This window comes from Mirounga angustirostris, unplaced genomic scaffold (assembly GCF_029215605.1).
Source record: "Mirounga angustirostris isolate CCGP_5_RB_7025 unplaced genomic scaffold, mMirAng1.0.hap1 SCAF_5, whole genome shotgun sequence".
Lineage (NCBI taxonomy): Eukaryota > Metazoa > Chordata > Mammalia > Carnivora > Phocidae > Mirounga > Mirounga angustirostris.
Genome location: NW_026991713.1, coordinates 101,191,769 through 101,210,425, shown reverse-complemented (window position 1 = coordinate 101,210,425; position 18,657 = coordinate 101,191,769). Strand labels below are relative to the sequence as shown.

Here is an 18,657-nt window from a genome sequence, read left to right as displayed (position 1 = left end):
GATTAGTTGACCATAGAGTTGAGGGTCCATTTCTGGGCTCTCTACTCTGTTCCATTGATCTATGTGCCTGTTTTTGTGCCAGTACCATACTGTCTGGATGATGACAGCTTTGTAATAGAGCTGGAAGTCTGGAATTGTGATGCCACCAGCTTTGCTTTTCTTTTTCAACATTCCTCTGGCTATTTGGGGTCTTTTCTGGTTCCATACAAATTTTAGGATTATTTGTTCCATTTCTTTGAAAAAAGTGGATGGTATTTGGATGGGGATTGCATTGAATGTGTAGATTGCTCTAGGTAGCATTGACATCTTCACAATATTTGTTCTTCCAATCCATGATCATGGAACGTTTTTCCATTTCTTTGTGTCTTCCTCAATTTCTTTCATGAGTATTTTCTAGTTTTCTGAGTACCGATCCTTTGCCTCTTTGGTTAGATTTATTCCTAGTTATCTTATGGTTTTGGGTGCAGTTGTAAATGGGATCGATTCCTTAATTTGTCTTTCTTCTGTCTTGTTGTTGGTGTATAGGAATGCCACTGACTTCTGTGCATTGATTTTATATCCTGCCACTTTACTGAATTCCTGTATGAGTTCTAGCAGTTTTGGGGTGGAGTCTTTGGGGTTTTCCACATAAAGTATCCTATCATCTGCAAAGAGTGAGAGTTTGACTTCTTCTCTGCCGATTTGGATGCCTTTGATTTCTTTTTGTTGTCTGATTGCTGTGGCTGGGACTTCCAATACTATGTTGAATAGCAGTGGTGATAGTGGACATCCCTGCCATGCTCCTGACCTTAGGGGGAAAGCTCTCAGTTTTTCCCCATTGAGAATGATATTCGCTGTAGGTTTTTCATAGATGGCTTTTATGATATTGAGGTATGTACCTTCAGTGCCTCTACTCTGAAGAGTTTTGATCAAGAAAGGATGCTGTACTTTGTCAAATGCTTTTTCTGCATCTATTGAGAGGATCATATGATTTTTGTTCTTTCTTTTGTTAATGTATTGTATCACGTTGATTGATTTGCGGATGTTGAACCAACCTTGCAGCCCAGGGATAAATCCCAGTTGGTCGTGGTGAATAATCCTTTTAATGTACTGTTGGATCCTATTGGCTAGTATTTTGGTGAGCATTTTTGCATCCATGTTCATCAGGGATATTGGTCTGTAATTCTCCTTTTTGATGGGGTCTTTGTCTCTTTGTCTGGTTTTGGGATCAAGGTAATGCTGGCCTCATAAAATGAGTTTGGAAGTTTTCCTTCCATTTCTATTTTTTGGAACAGTTTCAGAAGAAAAGGTATTAATTCTTCTTTAAATGTTTGGTAGAATTCCCCTGGGAAGCCATCTGGCCCTGGGCTTTTGTGTTTTGGGAGATTTTTGATGACTGCTTCAATTTCCTTAGTGGTTGTAGGTCTGTTCAGGTTTTCTATTTCTTCCTGGTTCAGTTTTGGTAGTTGATACATCTCTAGGAATGCATCCATTTCTTCCAGGTTATCTAATTTGCTGGCATAGAGTTGCTCATAATATGTTCTTATAATTGTTTGTATTTCTTTGATGTTGGTTGTGATCTCTCCTCTCTCATTCATAATTTTGTTGATTTCTCTTTTCTTTTTGCTAAGTCTGGCCAGGGATTAATCAATCTTGTTAATTCTTTCAAAGAACCAGCTCCTTGTTTCGTTGATCTGTTCTACTGTTCTTTTAGTTTCTATTTCATTGATTTCTGCTCTGATGTTTATTATTTCTCTTCTCCTGCTGGGTTTAGGCTTTATTTGCTGTTCCTTCTCCAGCTCCTTTAGGTGTAGGGTTAGGTTGTGTACTTGAGACCTTTCTTGTTTCTTGAGAAAGGCTTGTATTGCTATATACTTTCCTTGTAGGACTGCCTTTGCTACATCCCAAAGATTTTGAATCGTTATGTTTTCATTTTCATTGGTTTCCATGAATTTTTAAAATTCTTCTTTAATTTCCTGGTTGACCCATTCATTCTTCAGTAGGATGCTCTTTAGCCTCCATATATTTGAGTTCTTTCCAACTTTCCTCTTGTGATTGAGTTCTAGTTTCAAAGCATTGTGGTCTGAAAATAGGCAGGGAATGATCCCAATCTTTTAGTACCGGTTGAGACCTGATTTATGACCTAGGATGTGATCAATTCTGGAGAATATTCCATGGGCACTAGAGAAGAATGTGTATTCCGTTGCTTTGGGATGGAATGTTCTGAATAGGTCTGTGAAGTCCATTGGGTCCAGTGTGTCATTTAAAGTCTTTATTTCCTTGTTGATATTTTGCTTAGACGATCTGTCCATTTCAGTGAGGGGGGTGTTAAAGTCCCCCACTATTATTGTATTGTTGTTGATATGTTTCTTTGCTTTTGTTATTAATTGCCTTATATAATTGGCTGCTCCCATGTTAGGGGCATAGATATTTACAATTGTTAGATCTTCTTGTTGGATAGACCCTTTAAGTAACATATAGTGTCCTTCCTCATCTCTTATTACAGTCTTTGGTTTAAAATCTAATTTGTCTGATATAAGGATTGCCACCCCAGCTTTCTTTTGGTGTCCATTAGCATGGTAAATGGTTTTCCACCCCCTCACTTTCAATCTGGGGGTGTCTTTGGGTCTAAAATGAGTCTCTTGCCGACAGCATATTGATGGGTCTTATTTTTTAATCCAATCTGATATCCTGTATCTTTTGATTGGGGCATTTAGCCCATTTACATTCAGGGTAACTATTGAAAGATAGGAATTTAGTGCCATTGTATTGCCTGTAAGGTGACTGTTACTGTATATTGTCTGTGTTCTTTTCTGGTCTATGTTGCTTTTAGGCTCTCTCTTTGCTTAGAGGACCCCTTTCAAGATTTCTTGTAGAGCTGGTTTCGTGTTTGCAAATTCCTTTAGTTTTTGTTTGTCCTGGAAGCTTTTTATTTCTCCTTCTATTTTCAGTGACAACCTAGCTGGATATAGTATTCTTGGCTGCATATTTTTCTCATTTAGTGCTCTGAATATATCCTGCCAGTCCTTTCTGGCCTGCCAGGTCTCTGTGGATAGGTCTGTTGCCAATCTAATGTTTCTACCATTGTAGGTTACAGATCTCTTCTCCCGAGCTGCCTTCAGGATTTTCTCTTTGTCTCTGAGACTCGTAAGTTTTACTATTAGATGTCGGGGTGTTGACCTATTTTTATTGATTTTGAGAGGGGTTCTCTGTGCTTCCTGGATTTTTTTTTTTTTTAAAGATTTTATTTATTATTTATTAGAGAGAGAGAGACAGTGAGAGAGGGAACACGAGCAGGGGGAATGGGAGAGGCAGAAGCAGGCTCCCTGCAGAGCAGGGGGAGCCCGATGCGGGGCTCGATCCCAGGACACTGAGATCATGACCTGAGCTGAAGGCAGACGCTTAACGACTGAGCCACCCAGGCGCCCTGCTTCCTGGATTTTGATGCCTGTTTCCTTCCCCAAATTAGGGAAGTTCTCTGCTATAATTTGCTCCATTATACCTTCTACCCCTCTCTCTCTTTCTTCTTCTTCTGGGATCCCAATTATTCTAATGTTGTTTCATCTTATGGTATCGCTTATTTCTCGAATTCTGCCCTCGTGATCCAGTAGTTGTTTCTCTCTCTTTTTCTCAGCTTCTTTATTTTCCGTCATTTGGTCTTCTGTATCACTGATTCTCTCTTCTGCCTCACTTATCCTAGCAGTTAGTGCCCCCATATTTGATTGCACCTCATTAATAGCCTTTTTTATTTCTACTTGGTTAGATTTTAGTTCTTTTACTTCTCCAGAAAGCGTTTCTCTAATAACTTCTATGCTTTTTTCAAGCCCAGGTAGTATCTTTAAGGTGATGATTCTGAACTCTAGATCTGACATGGTACTAATGTCCGTATTGAGTAGGTCCCTGGCACTCGGTACTACTTCTTGTTCTTTTTGTTGAGGTGATTTTTTCCGTCTTGTCATTTTGTGCAGAGGAGAATAGATTAATGAGAGAACAAAATGCTAGCAGGGTAACAACGTCCCCAGAAAATATACTCTAAACAAATCAGAAAAGACCTGAAGCACTGGGAAAAGAAAGGGAAAGAGAGAAAAAAGAAAAGGAAAAAAAAAAAGAAAAAGAAAAAGATAAAGATAAAAACAAACAAAAACAAAACAAAACAAAACAAAAACAGAATGTGATCCAATATGATCAGGCTGGTATATAGATCAGTGCCACACACTAGATTTTGGGTGTATTTTGGTCTGTTAAAAGAAAGTTCCTCCCAAAATTTTAAAGAAAGAAAAACTTATATATGTACAAAAATAAGGGTTGATATATTGAAGGGATGGAATATGACTGTAAAGATGGAAAGTATAAAAAATTTTATAAAAGGAATTGATAAGTTGTTTGAAAAAAGAAAGAAGAGGATTTTTTAAAAAAAGAAAAAAAGGAGAGAATGTTATCAGGCAGGGGAGTAGAAAAAAACCATACACTAGAGATTTAGGGTATATTTTGATCTGTTAGAAGAAACTATCTCAAAATTTTAAGGAGAGAACAACTTATATATATATATGCCAAAAATACAGGTAACTACTATGAAGGGATAGAATATGACTCTAAAAATGAAAAATAAAAATGTTTTTTAAAAAAGGGATTGATAAGATGTTGGTTGAAAAAGGGAAAAAGAAAAATTCAAAAAAAAAAAACCAGTTAAAAAAAAATTACCTTTGAAAGACTAAAGAATCATGGTAAAAAACTCATGAATTCTATGTGCAGTATTCCCCTAGCGCAGGAGTTCTGCCATTCTCATTGATCGGTAAACTTGGTCTTGGCTGGCTGTTCTCGCTGATCTTCTGGGGGAGGGGCCTGTTGCCGTGGTTCCCAAATGTCTTTGCCAGAGGCGGAATTGCCCCGCCCTTGCCCCGTCAGGGCTAAGTAATCTGCTCGGGTTTGCTCTCTGGAGCTTTTTTTCCCTTCAAGCTTTCCATACTGCTTTGGAGGTGGAGAGTGAAAATGGCGGCCTCCCAATCTCCGCCCCGGAGGAGCCGAGAACTCGGGGCCCCACTCCTCAGTGCACCACCAGAGAAAAGTAGTCAGTTACTCCCGTCTCCCCGGTCTCCGGCCACATTCCATGCTCACCCGGCCTCTGACCGCGCGTTTGTATCCCTGGCACCCGACTTGGTGTGGAGTCTCCAAACCCAGCAGATCCCTGCGGTGCACTCCCGTGCCGCTCCTCCCGGGGAAGGAAGGTGAGTCTCCCCAGATCTGCCTCTTGTTGGGTCTCTGCTGGAGGAGCAGTGGCCCGACTGTATCACGGATCATGGTTTATAGCAACCCCGAGCTGAGAGCCCGTGCCTCGGCTCCAACTCTGCAGCCGGCTTCCCGCTCCGATACCTGGGAGCTCTGCCGCACTCAGGGACCCCCGGTCTTTCTGTGACCCTGAGGGTCCTGAGACCACACTGTCCCACGAAGGTTCCACCCCCCACTTAGCCACCAGAGTGATGTCCCTCAGTGGAGCAGACTTCTAAAAGTTCCGATTTTATGCTCCGTGGTTCTATCACTTGCCAGAAGTGGCCCACGGAGGCCCCTCCCCCGCCATCTATCCTCCTGAATATCGCCTCCGATTTACTTCTCCGCACGTCCTACCTTCCAGAAAGTGGTCGATTTTCTGTTCAGAGTTGTTGCTATTCTTTTCTTCGATCTCCTGTTGAGTTTGTAGGTGTTCAGAATGGTTTGATCCCTATCCAGCTGAATTCCTGAGAGCAGATGAAATCCAGGTCTCCTACTCCTCCGCCATCTTGCCTACTTTACCCATTACGGTTTTAATATACATTTCCCTAATAACTGATAATGTTGATCATATTTTCATGTGCTTATTTGGCATTTGTATATCTGCTTTGAACTATCCAAATCCTTTGTCATTTTAAAAATTAGGTTGTTTTCTTACTTGTTTTGAGAATTCTTTGTATATTCTAGATATAGTTCCTTTATCATGTATATATATATTTTAAGATTTTATTAATTTGACAGAGAGACACTAGAGAGGGAACACAAGCAGGGGGAGTGGGAGAGGGAGAAGCAGACTCTCCGCTGAGCAGGAAGCCCAATGTGGGGCTCGATCCCAGGACCCCAGGATAATGACCTGAGCCGAAGGCAGATGCTTAACAACTGAGCCACCCAGGCGTCCCTCACCTATATTTTTTTTTTTTTTTTTTTTTTAAGATTTTTTTTTTTTTTTTTTTTTTTTTTTTTAATTCATGAGAGACAGAGCGAGAGAGAAAGGCACAGGGAGAAGCAGGCTCCCAAGGAGCAGGGAGCCCGATGCGGGACTCGATCCCAGGACCCTGAGATCATGACCTGAGCCGAAGGCAGACGCTCAACCATCTGAGCCACCCAGGCGCCCTCACCTATATTTTTTTGTAAAGATTTTCTCCCAATCTGTGACTTTTCATTCTATCAACAGTGTCTTTTGAAGAGCAGTTTTTCTTTTTGATAAAATCCAGTTTATCCATTTGTTCTTCTATGGATTTTTTGCTTTCGGTGTTCCTATCTAAGAAAGCTTTGCCTAGCACAAAGTCAGAGGTTTTCTCTCATGCTTTCTTTTAGAAGTTTCGTAGTTTAAAAACAAAGTTTTATAGTTTTAGGTCTTACATTTAGATCTGTGATCCATGTGATCCATGTCATCCATTTTGTATTTTTTCTTTAAGATTTTATTTATTTATTTGACAGAGAGAGAGAGAGCATGAGCAGGGGCAGTGGCAGGCTGAGGGAGAGGGAGAAGCAGGCTCCCCGCTGAGCAGAGAGCTGGACATGGGGCTCGATCCCAGGACCCTGGGATCATGACCTGAGCCAAGGCAGACACTCAACCGAGACCCCCAGGCGCCTCCATTTTGTATTCTTTTTTTTTTTTTTTACTTATGATGCATAGTATGGGTCCAGGTTCATTCTTTTTGCATATGGATATCCAGTTCCAGCACCATTTGTTGAAAAGGCTATATTTTCTCCACTTCATGCCATTGTGTCTTTGTCAGGATCAGTTGATCATATGTGTGTGGGTTTATTTATGGACTCTATTCTGTCCCATTGATCTCTTTGGCCTTCTTGATGTCAATATCATGCTGTTTTAATTACTACCAGTTTATGATAATTTTTGAAATCAGGTAGTTAGTGTTAGTCCTCCAGTTTTGTTCTTTTTCAGGGTTCTTTTGCTATTCTATTCTAGATCCTTTGTGTTTCCAGAACATGAATTGTATTTATTTTATTTATTTATGTTTTCCACATGAATTTTAGAGTCAGCTTGTCATTTCCTAAAAAAAAAAAAAAAAAAACCATTCTGGTGGTCTTCTGGAGATTAGGTTTGGATTATGTTGAATCTACAGACTAATTTTAGCAATATTGAATTTTTCAACCCCAAACAGAGTATCTCTCTCCAATTATATAAATCTTCTTTAATTTTCTTGGTAATATTTTGTAGTTTTTAGTGTATAGGTCTTTTTATCCTTTATGATATTACCTGTGGGTATTTTTTATTTTGCAATGCAGTTTCAATTTTTTAATTAATTAAAATTAATTTTAATTCTTAAATTTTAATTTTGTATTGCTAATATGTAGAAATACAGTAGATTTTTGTATAATGATTCTCTGTTCTCCAAACTTGATGAGTTCATTTATTAGTTCTAGTAGCTTTTTAAAAAATTCTGTCAGATTTTCTACATAACCAAAGGTTATCAAACTTTAACTGCTGTTTTACTAATTTCTTAAGGTGGAGCCAAAGGTCATCAATTTGAGACTTTTCTTCTTTTTTAAAATATACATTCAGTGCTGTAAATGCTCATATGAGTGCTTGTATAGCAGGGTTTCAGAAATTCTAACATGTTATGTGTATTCAGTTCAGAATATTTTCTAATTTCTTTTTTCAGGACTTCTTTGACCCAGGGGTTATTTCAAGATTTTATTTATTAGAGAGAGAGAGAGAGAGCATGAGCTGGAGGGGAAGCAGCCTTCCCTCTGAGCAGGGAGCCAAATGTGGGGCTTGATCCCAGGACCCTGAGATCATGACCTGAGCTGAAGGCAGACGCTTCATCAACTGAGCCACCCAGGTGCCCTGACCTAGGGGTTATTCAGATGTGTGTTAATTAGTTTGTGGTCGCAGAGCACACTTTCATGACTTCAGTCCTTTTGACTGACTCCTTTTATTACAATTTATTTTATGACCCAAAATATAGTCTCTTTTGGTAAGTGTTCCATGGATACTTGAGAAGAATGGTGGTGTTCCAGTCTACTATATCCTTGCTGATTTTCTGCCTATTGAAATCTCAGACTATAACTGTGAATTTGCCTGTTTCTCTGTAATTCTGTCGATTTTTGCTTTATGTGTTTTTGAACCTATTAATTGATGCATAAACATTTAGGTTTGTTATGCTTCTTTTAATTGGCTTTTCTATCATTATAAAATGACCTAATTTATTGTTGCTAATGTTTTTTGCTTTGAAATCTATTTTGTCTCGTATTAATATAGCCACTCCAGCTCAGCGTTCTTTTGTCAGGTTGTTAGTGTGGTCTGTCATATTTCTGGCCTTTTAAAAAATTTGTGTCTTTACACTTAAAGCGTATTTTTTTAATAGGTGGCATATAGTTGGGTCTTCCTTTTTCATCCATTTTGACAGTCTGCCTTTTAATTGAGGCTTTTAGACCATTTTCATTTAATGTGATTATGGATGTAGTTGATTTGAATCTGTCATCGAATTGTTTGACTTCTATTTGTCTTTTCTGCTTTTTGCTCCTATTCTCCTCTTTCTGCTGTCTTTTAAATTAATCAAGTAATTTTTATGATTTAGTTTTATTTATGTGAGTATGTATATGTATGTATTTTGCTTACTCTAGCTATAACTCTTTAGTTGTGCTATTTTAGTGATTAGGGTTTAAAGTATATGACTTAAGCATCACAGTCCACCTTTGAGTAATGTTATGCCCCATCATAGTAGTTTAAGAAAACTATAGTAGCTTACTTCCATTTCTTCTCTCCTAGCCAGATTCTTCTGGATCTGTGGGATGATAGTTTTCATTATTTAGAAAGGTTTTGGTCATTTTTTCTTTTCTTTTTTAAAGATTTTATTCATTTATTTGAGAGAAGGAGAGTGAGAGTGCACGAGAGGGGATGGGGCAGGGCAGAGGGAGAAGCAGACTCCCCAGTAAGCAGGGAGTCTGACACGGGACTTGATCCCAGGACCCTGAGATCATGACCTGAGCTGATGGCAGACACTTAACTGACTGAGCCACCCAGGCACCCCTAAAATATCTTTTATATTGAAGTCATTCAATATATATTTGTTTAAAGTATGAGTGAGTGAATGTGAAAGCACACAGTCCTTTATATGCAAAAAGTACTCACATATTTTCTTTTTTTTTAAAGATTTAATTAAATTGTTTGCGAGAAAGAGAGCATGAGTGGGGGGTGGGAGAGAACAGAGGGGAAGGCAGGGGGAGAATCTCAAGCAGACTCTGTGCTGAGTGTGGAGCCCGACGTGGGGCTCGATCCCACGAGTCTGAGATTATGACCTGTGCCGAAACCAAGAGTTCGACGCTTAACCAACTGAGCCACCTAGGCGCCCTATATATTTTATTTGTTTTTGTTTTTTCTCTGATGTAGATTCTACTACTTTACTAGAAATCCAGGATGCGATTCTTTCATATCAAAAATTAGTAGAACTTAAAAATCAGTGTAAACAACTTAAAAGAAAAAATAAAGAAATGGAAAATAAAGTTAATGGACTACAAAAGGAGCTATCAGAAACAAAAGAATTGAAATTGCAGTTGGAGCATCAAAAAGTGAAATGGGAACAAGAACTCGGCAGTTTGAGGTATGACATCTTGGTTTCAAGGAAATATTTGAACTATTTACCTTTTTTTTTTTTTTTAAGAGGCTCCACAGCCAATGTGGGGTGTGAACTCACAGCTGTGAGGTCAAGAGTCGCATGCTCTACCAACTGAGCCAGTCAGGTGCCCCTTGAACTCTTTACTTTTGTACTACAGATGTGTAGGAGAAGTTTGATAATTGCTAACTTACCTTCTGGAATTTTTATAGGGAAGAAAACGTCTTTAGTAGTGTGAAGTATGAGATTCTTCAAAATAATTCAGCAAGTTCTTGACAGTGAATCCTTCTACTGATAATTTAATGTATATTCCAAATCATAATTTTAATGACCATATAGAAGTCCACCATATGGAATCCTCATTATTTAACAAATTGCATTTTGGTTATTTTCCATTTTTCTCTACTTTAATTAGTGCTGTAAGGAATATCTTTTATATAAATCTATTTCTACAATTCTGGTTACTTACTTGGAATAAATTCTTCAATATAGTATTGTTTGTTTAAAGTATAAAAATTTTTAAAGGAGGTCTTTGATTCTATTTTTAAATTGTTCTCTGGGAAGTTTATATTAATTTATATGCCCATCAACAGAGTATGAAATGGCCATTTATCTCAAGATAGGAAAAATTTTAAAAATTTATTCAGTTTTAAACATATGCAGCAATTAAAAAGTAAAATGGAAAATGATTACTGCTAAGTTTTTTCAAAATCTCTCTTATAAAATTAATCCAAAAGTCTATGTTGTAAGCACATATAACTCTTTATTGTTTACTTAATTAATATGGATCCTGTGTTCTAAAAGGGGTTTTCAAATGATTTATAAAATGGATAATAGGGGCGCCTGGGTGACTCAGTTGGTTAAGGGTCTGCCTTCGGCTCAGGTCATGATCCCAGGGTCCTGGGATCGAGCCCCATTTCCAGATCTCTGCTCGGTGGGGAGCCTACTTCTCCCTCTCCCTCTGCCTGCTGCTCCCTCTGCTTGTGCTCTCTCTCTCTGTCAAATAAATAAATAAAATCTTTAAAAAAAGTAAAATGAATAATAATCAACAGGGTAAATTGAGAATATTGCAGAAGAAGAAACCTAAAATGTAAAGGGCTATCTATATAAAATGTATAGATATTAGACTCCCCAAGCTAGTCCTGGATCACCGTAATCTACAGGTGAATGTTGTGTAAATGACATCTGCAGATGCTGTCTTATACTGCAAATTATTTTTGGAGGTACCTGTGATGTTTTGTGAAGTAGAACTTTCTTATAAAGAGCAACTTCTCTTTTTATTTAGTAACTAAATTATCTGTTCTAATGGAGGAGTAATTATGACTATATGGGGAAAATGATAATTTTTAATTCTAACTTTCTTGAATAATTTCAAAATTCCTTTCTCTACAATATCTACTAGAGTTAGTACTAAAACTTATTACTAAGCTGCATAATGCTTTCTCATTGCTTCTTTTCAACTATATATATTTTTTTGGAAGAGATTGAAGTGAGAAAGTAAACATGAGCCCGAGAAAAAAATTGAGAACATAGAAATTTCATTTGGCTAATAAACCAACATATGTGGAACCAGATCATAAAATGAACTTTTTATTGCTTTCAAAACATTTTAAAATAAGCACATTTATTTGCAGATTTACCTTCACACAAGAAGAAGAGAAAAGAAGAAATGCTGATAAATTATATGAAAAAATGAGGGAGCAATTCAGAGAAAAAGAAGAGCAGTATAATAAAGAAGTTGAAATGAAACAACAACTTGAACTTCGTCTTGCAACAGTAGGTGCGGAATTGAGGACTGTAAGAAATAATTTGGATCAGGTAAATCTTTGATAAAAATTGCATATTTCCATCAATATTATTTATAATATACCCTTGATTTAATGTATATTATTTAGGTATAAAATAGATAAAAAATTTAATTTTATCCTAATAGGAACTATAATATTTTTAGCTAAAATTATTAACTTATTGGAATTCTTGTCTTCTCATATATACTGAGATAAATGTGAATGTTGGCTTTTTTTTTTTTAAGATTTTATTTATTTTTAGAGAGAGAGCATGAGCAAGGGAAGGAGTAAAGGGGGAGGGAGAGGGAGGGAAAAGAATCTCAAGCAGACTCTGCGCTGAATGAAGAGCCCGACTCAGGGTTGGATCTTACAACCCTGAGACCATGACCTGAGCCAAAACCAAGGGTAGGACACTTAACCAACTGAGCCACCCAGGCACCCCAGTTTTGAATTTTTTATGTTAAAATAGAGGCTCAATCGCCTTGAGACTATGATGGAACTAGTTAAATGTTTTGTAAAGAAATTTTACTTTCACATACTCTATCTTCTTGTATTTTTACCTTATGACAAATTTAGCTGTCATTTAAATTAAAAGTTGAGTTATTCATTCAGGATAAAATCCTTGTATTTAAAAAGGCTACTTCTTTTGAACATTATTTTTAAGTTCTCTTAAGCTTTTGATTTTTTTTTTAAAGATTTTATTTATTTATTTGGCAGACAGAGAGAGAGAGAGCACAAGTAGGCAGAGAGGCAGGGAGAGGGAGAGGGAGAAGCAGACTCTCCACCAAGCAGGGAGCCCAATGTGGGGCTCGATCCCAGGACCTGGGATCATGACCTGAGCTGAAGGCAGCCGCTTAACCGACTGAGCCACCTAGGCGCCCCTCCTTTTTTTTTTTTAATGGTGTGATCCAAAATCCTAATGAAAATATGTTTCTAGGTTGTAGAAGAGCGAAATGACGCTAAGTTACAACTTTCTCGAGAACAGAATGCCAGAGTACAAGATGGAATTCTAAAGAATCACCTTTGCAAACAAAAGGAGATAGAAGTGGGTAATAACAGAAGAAATTCTGGGGTATTTTCTTTAGTTATTTTTAAGTACATGTGTGTATGTATTTATATGTATATACATTTTATTTTCTGAAATTATTATTTTTTTCTCCATGTATGCATATATATATTTTAAAAACCAACACTGTAGATCATGGAAAGCATAGAGGATTTTTAAAGCATATATATGTGTGTGTGTGTGTGTGTGTGTATGTGTGTGTGTATTTGGGGGCCATAGGGGGTGATGACATTTTTGGTCCAGTGGATAAAGTAATATCCTTAATTTAAATGCGTTTGTCTGCAAGAGTCAAATAGTGACATTCATCATGTCCTCATCCAAAGGAGAGGCTTTTATTACTTTCCATAAGAATTGTTGAGCTTTCCATATGCTCAAAACTAGTGCTACTAACAACATATGTTTCAATTTTTGGCAGTTACTTCATCACCTCTGTATTGAAAGAGAAGTTAGCTTAACACTGCCACTGATGAACAGGAGAAGAGTGTAGCCTGTTCAGAGACTTTCTTTTGGATTTAGTCTCTACTTTTGAGAAAAGTAGCAATTTGCTCCAAGTAATATCCTATTTCATTACAAGGCGCTTTTAAAACAATTATATGCTAATGATAATTTATTGATGAGTGTTTTATTCCTAATAAAATAGCTCAGTGTATTTTCCCCTATTTAAAACATCATGAAGAGGAAATAAAATTTATTGCAGCAGCAAATAATCTCATGATTTTTCTAACAGTTGTATAAATTTTACATTATTTACCATCAGGATTTTGAAATATAAGGCTTTTTTTGTATTTTTGATTTACACTAGAGAAGAGCTGCGGTTTGGTGTAAGAGACTAGTAGTGGAGTAAGAAGACCTGGGGAAAGTCCTGTAGCTCACTTAATGTTTTAAACCTGTCCATTCTAGATTTGTGATACTAAAAAGTTCACTGATGTCGGTAGAAGTGTTTATAGTACAGTGCCTAGATTTGTTAGTTATCAGTAGATGTAATTCTTATACGTGACTATAGAAATGTTAGAAAAGTAGAATTTGTATGGAATATTGTCAAGAAAAAAGAATTTTAGGAAATTGAATCTGTCAAAATAAAAGCAGAGCTCTGGATTTTATTGTGGGGTAGCTGTGTTAGATATCAGACTGTAAATTCAATTTTTAGTGTAATCAGATTTATTAATCTTTTATTTCAGGCTTTCTGGGTTTGTTGTAAATCAGAGAAAGACCTTTCCAGGTCTGAGATTCTTAAAAATTGTGTCTTGATTTCTTTTCTCCTTTCATGCATTCACTGTCTTCAATTAAATTTTTGAAACTTTGGGAATTTATGCTTGTATCAAGTTTGAGGTTTGGACCCAACTTTATTTTTTCCCAGTTGGGATATCCACTTACTGCAATCTGTTCATTGTATAAACATAGGTTATTCTTTAATTTCAGAGAAAATCAGGATAATGTCATTTTATTGAGTTCCAGCTAAAAGTCTCCTTTGTTTTACTAAGATGTCTAATAGTCATAAAGAAGAAAAAGATCTGTTGCCTAAAACCCACATGTGGCAGGATGAAATTGCCATGCTAAGACTAGAAATAGACACAATAAACAATAAGAACCAGGGAATGGAAAGTAAATATTGTGAAGACATTGAAATTATAAAAGAAAAGAATGTCAGTCTTCTAAAGACCATAAAACTGAATGAGGAAACATTAACAAAAACAATATTAGAATGTAGTGGACAGATTAATGCCCTGACCACTGAGAATACAATGCTAAAGTCTAAACTGGAGAATGAAAAGCAAAACAAAGAAAGACTGGACACACAAGTTGGATCATATCGAGCTAGACTAGCTACTGCTCTAGAGGATTATGATCAAAGTCAGGCATCAAAAAGAGACCTAGAACTTGCTTTCCAGAGAACAAAAGATGAATGGTTTCGTCTGCAGGACAAACTGAATTTTGATGTGTCTAACCTAAAAGAAAACAATGAGCTTCTTTCTCAAAACCTTTCTAAAGCTGAAAGTGAATTCAATACTTTAGAAATTGAGCTCCATCACACAAGAGATGCTCTCAGGGAAAAGACTTTGGTTTTAGAATGTGTACAGAGAGACCTAAGTCAAACACAGTGTCAGCAAAAGGAAATGGAACACATGTATCAAAATGAACAAGATCAAGTGAATAAATACATTGGAAAGCAGGAATCCTTAGTGGAGAGATTATCTCAACTACAAAGTGAAAATATGCTGCTTCAACAGCAACTAGATGATGCTCACAACAAAGCTGCCAGTAAAGAAAATGTAGTAATTAATATCCAAGACCAGTTTCAGGGTATCGTAGAAAAACTTCAAGCTGAAAGTGAAAAACACGGTCTTTGGCTGGAAGCAAGCAATAGAGAGCTAATCAATGAATGTAATCTTTTAAAAGGAAGAATGTATCAGTATGAAAAGGAGAAAGTAGAAAGAGAAGTTAGTATCCAGAAAGATAAATATTTTTCAAGCTTTCTAAGAGAAAATTCAAAGTAGTATTTGATTATTATTATTATTTTTAGAGAGAAAGAGTGCACCTGCACATGAATGGGAGTGGGGCAGAGGGAGAGGGAGAGAGAATCCCAAGAGGTCTCCACATCAGAGAACTCCACCTCATGCCCCCGAGATCGTGACCTGAATGATTATGGCTGAATTTTGAATCTACTTGAATATAAAAAATATATAGACTATGATTCAGCATAACTTGTATCCAGCAAATAAAAACTAGACTTGAGAGGTGCTTTAATTTGAATAAAATTGTTGTGTCATCTATGAAAGTTTAAGAGGTTAAGTTATAAATTGTTAATAGTAGGCTGATACTAATAATTTAGTCTTATACTGCAAAATAATAATTTTAATCTTTGTTACCACATTTTAATACCATGATGAACAGATAAATGGAAATGTTCATACCTGCAATGAGCATGTTGAAACTGAGATTCAATTAAGTGGATTCACTTGACGGTTTACTCCAGATTTCCCACATGAACTGAAGTGTAGACGCTGTATCTCAGTACTTCTCCTTTGGTAGCTTTTTATACATTTTAGGTTGAAATAATTTTATTTTTATTTATATAAATTTGAATTTTTAGTCTGAAATCATGTATCTTATGACCTTTTAACCCTTTGCAGGCACTTTTCATTAAATCGTAATTTGGGACAACTGTGGAGAGCTTTAGCAAAACTGTTTGATTTAATCTTCCCACAGCTATTTATAATTTTTTAAGGCAATTTTACAAATAATTTGCTTATTTCAAAGCTCAATGACTATCATTTGGGCATAAGTTTGTCCAATACAAAGAGAATTGTATCTGTAATATATTAACTTGGCATTGGATCTCCATTTTCAGACTAATGGGGGGTGGCAGGATTCTTGTACTGTAGCAGGAATGGAGGTCAGGGAGGGAGGTGAAAGCCAGGTTATCTAGGGCCTTGAAGCCCATTAGAATGACTTCACTTTTGTTCTGAGATAGTAATCTATTGGAAGGATTTGAGCAGAGGATTGAATATGTGAGGAACTTTGACATTAATTTAAGCCTCTAATAAAAAAGAGGGAAACCATGTCATCATGTAGAATTTACCACTGCTAGCCCCACCTATATACCCATTTCTTTTTGAGACTTCAGTAGGGTGGGAAGCTTTGCAGATTCATCAACAAGGAATGGAGAGTGGGGCTGAATTAATTATCTAAGTAACATAACACTGACTAGGCAAGAGGATAAGACCTGTATGTGGTGATATTTTTCGAAGTACATATGTTAGAGTTATATATTATTAACATAACTTCATATAAGATAATTTATAAAATCAGTAACAGAAACGTCTTATTAGGTAACGGTGAGACACCTTCAACTAGAACTGGCTGATTCCCTAAAAAAACAATCTATGTCAGAGGCTTCGCTGGAGGTTACATCACGTTGCCGTATTAATTTTGAAGATGAGACACAGAATTTGAGGAAGAAATTAGGTCAAATCAGAAGTCAGGTATGTATTAGATGTAGCATGTCAACAGTTAATCTGTAGCAGGTTAATACAAAGTGTTTTAGGATGCTAATTTCTATGAACCATTTTCTTTTGTATTTTCATTATATTTTAGTGTAATTTTAGTATCTTCACAATGCACTTATTTCTTAAACTTTGACTTTCATTCTGCTATTTGTGTTATACATTTTTTTTTCTTACAGTATTTACCCTTAGGAAAGTTGAAACTTATTCATCATTCCTCACAGAAATTGAGGGAGTTTTTTTTCCTACTGTACAATTTTTTTAAAGATTTATGTAGTATTTGAGAGAGAGCGAGAGCGCGTGCGCATGCACACACATGAGTTGGGGGAGAGGCAGAGGGAGAGGGAGAGAATCTCAAGCAGACTCCCTGCCCAGTACAGAGCCCTGCGCCAGCTCGATTCCATGATCCTGAGCTGAAATCATGAGTTGGATGTTTAACCAACTGAGCCACCCAGGTGCAATGTTTTTTAATGATATCTCTGTTACCATGATGAGGTGAGCCATACAAAATCAGAAGATAATCTTTAATGGAATGTTTCAGACAATGGTCTTATTTCTCATGTTCACTTTTATGAACGGATATAGAATCTGTACTGAATTTAGGATAACTTGTACAGAAAAGTCATTTTACAAACCAGTTGAACTTAGGCGTTTCCTTCATTTTCTTTTCCTTTTAGATATATTGTAAATGCATAGAAATATTCAGATCATGTGTGGTATATACACCCAAAAGAGAGAATTAAGAAATTAAGAATGGGTCCTGCCGTTGTTTTTTTTTTTTTTTTTTAAGATTTTATTTGACAGAGAGAGACACAGCGAGAGAGGGAACACAAGCAGGGGGAGTGGGCGAGGGAGAAGCAGGCTTCCCGCCAAGCAAGGAGCCTGATGTGGGGCTTGATCCCAGGACCCTGGGACCATGACCTGAGCCGAAGGCAGCCGCTTAATGACTGAGCCACCCAGGCGCCCCCATTGGATTTTTTTAAAACTTTATTGAGATATAATGCACATACCATACAATTCACCCAGTTAACATGTATAGTTCAGTGTTTCTGATCATATTCATAGGGTTGTGCAACTATCACTGCCATCAAGTAGAACATTTTCATCACCCTGAAAAGAAACCCTTAGCCCTTGAGCCCCCAGCCTCAGGCAACCACCAGTCTACTTCCACCCTCTATAGAGTGGCCTATTCTGAATATTTCATATAAAGGGGGGTCACACAGTGTGTGGTCCTTTGTGACTAGCTTCTTTCACTTAATGTTTTCAGGGTTCATCTGTGTTATAGCATATATCAGTGCTTCATTTTTTTTTTTAATTGTCCAACAGTACTCCATTGTGGGCCAAAACCCTTGTTCATTCATCATTTGATGCACCTTTGGGTTGTTTCCCACTTTATGGCCATTAATAATGCTGCTCTGAACATTGATTTAATTGTCTGGACATCTGTTTTTATTTCCCTGCCATCAGATTTTATCCTCTGAGTTAATTGGGTTGATTTCACCATCTCTCAGCCTTTTACTCATGCTGTCCTTTCTGTCCTTTTAGTTTCCCTTCCTCTTGCGTAATCTTACACTATTCAGACCTGGCTCATAGTCTCTCATTCTCCATGAAGCTCTCTCTGACTATTCTAATTCCCACTGACTTTAATCTCTTCACACGTGTCTCATCTAGTCTATGCAGAACAATTTAGTCCTTGATTTTACATTGGTTTTATTTTTTTCATGAGAGAGAATTTTGTCTACGTACACATTTATCTAAGGGGGAAAATATGGGATATGCATGGTACCTATCCTTGTATAAATTGAGAATATTTTAACTTAACAGTGTTTAGGATAAAATTAAGTATTCATACCATATCAATAATTTCTGATTGAAAGCATTGACATAACAAAGCTTTTATTCTAAATGTATTTTAAGCAATTCAATGTAAAATTGAAAGCATTTAATCTGACAGAGGAGAAGTGTTCAATCAA

The 18,657-nt window shown here is 36.8% G+C and overlaps 2 protein-coding genes across 7 annotated transcripts in view; both read left to right on the top strand.

The window, feature by feature from the left end:
• Window positions 1–18,657, top strand: part of LOC123842322 (ankyrin repeat domain-containing protein 26-like) — a 134,123-nt gene that overhangs the window by 69,849 nt on the left and 45,617 nt on the right. For 5 of the 6 annotated variants that reach the window (XM_064591735.1, XM_064591734.1, XM_064591733.1 and 2 more), the window contains 4 exons: window positions 9,605–9,815; window positions 11,462–11,645; window positions 12,552–12,686; window positions 16,511–16,663. In XM_064591735.1, coding sequence (XP_064447805.1) covers window positions 9,605–9,815; window positions 11,462–11,645; window positions 12,552–12,686; window positions 16,511–16,663 — 683 coding nt within the window. The remainder of the gene's footprint in view (window positions 1–9,604; window positions 9,816–11,461; window positions 11,646–12,551; window positions 12,687–16,510; window positions 16,664–18,657) is intronic. The other variant, XM_064591732.1, reaches the window with a different exon arrangement.
• On the top strand, window positions 12,705–16,498 carry LOC135364469 (ankyrin repeat domain-containing protein 26-like). The gene has a single exon (XM_064591741.1). The coding sequence runs from the start codon at window positions 14,162–14,164 to the stop codon at window positions 15,173–15,175; it is 1,014 nt and encodes a 337-aa protein (XP_064447811.1). The 5' UTR covers window positions 12,705–14,161; the 3' UTR covers window positions 15,176–16,498.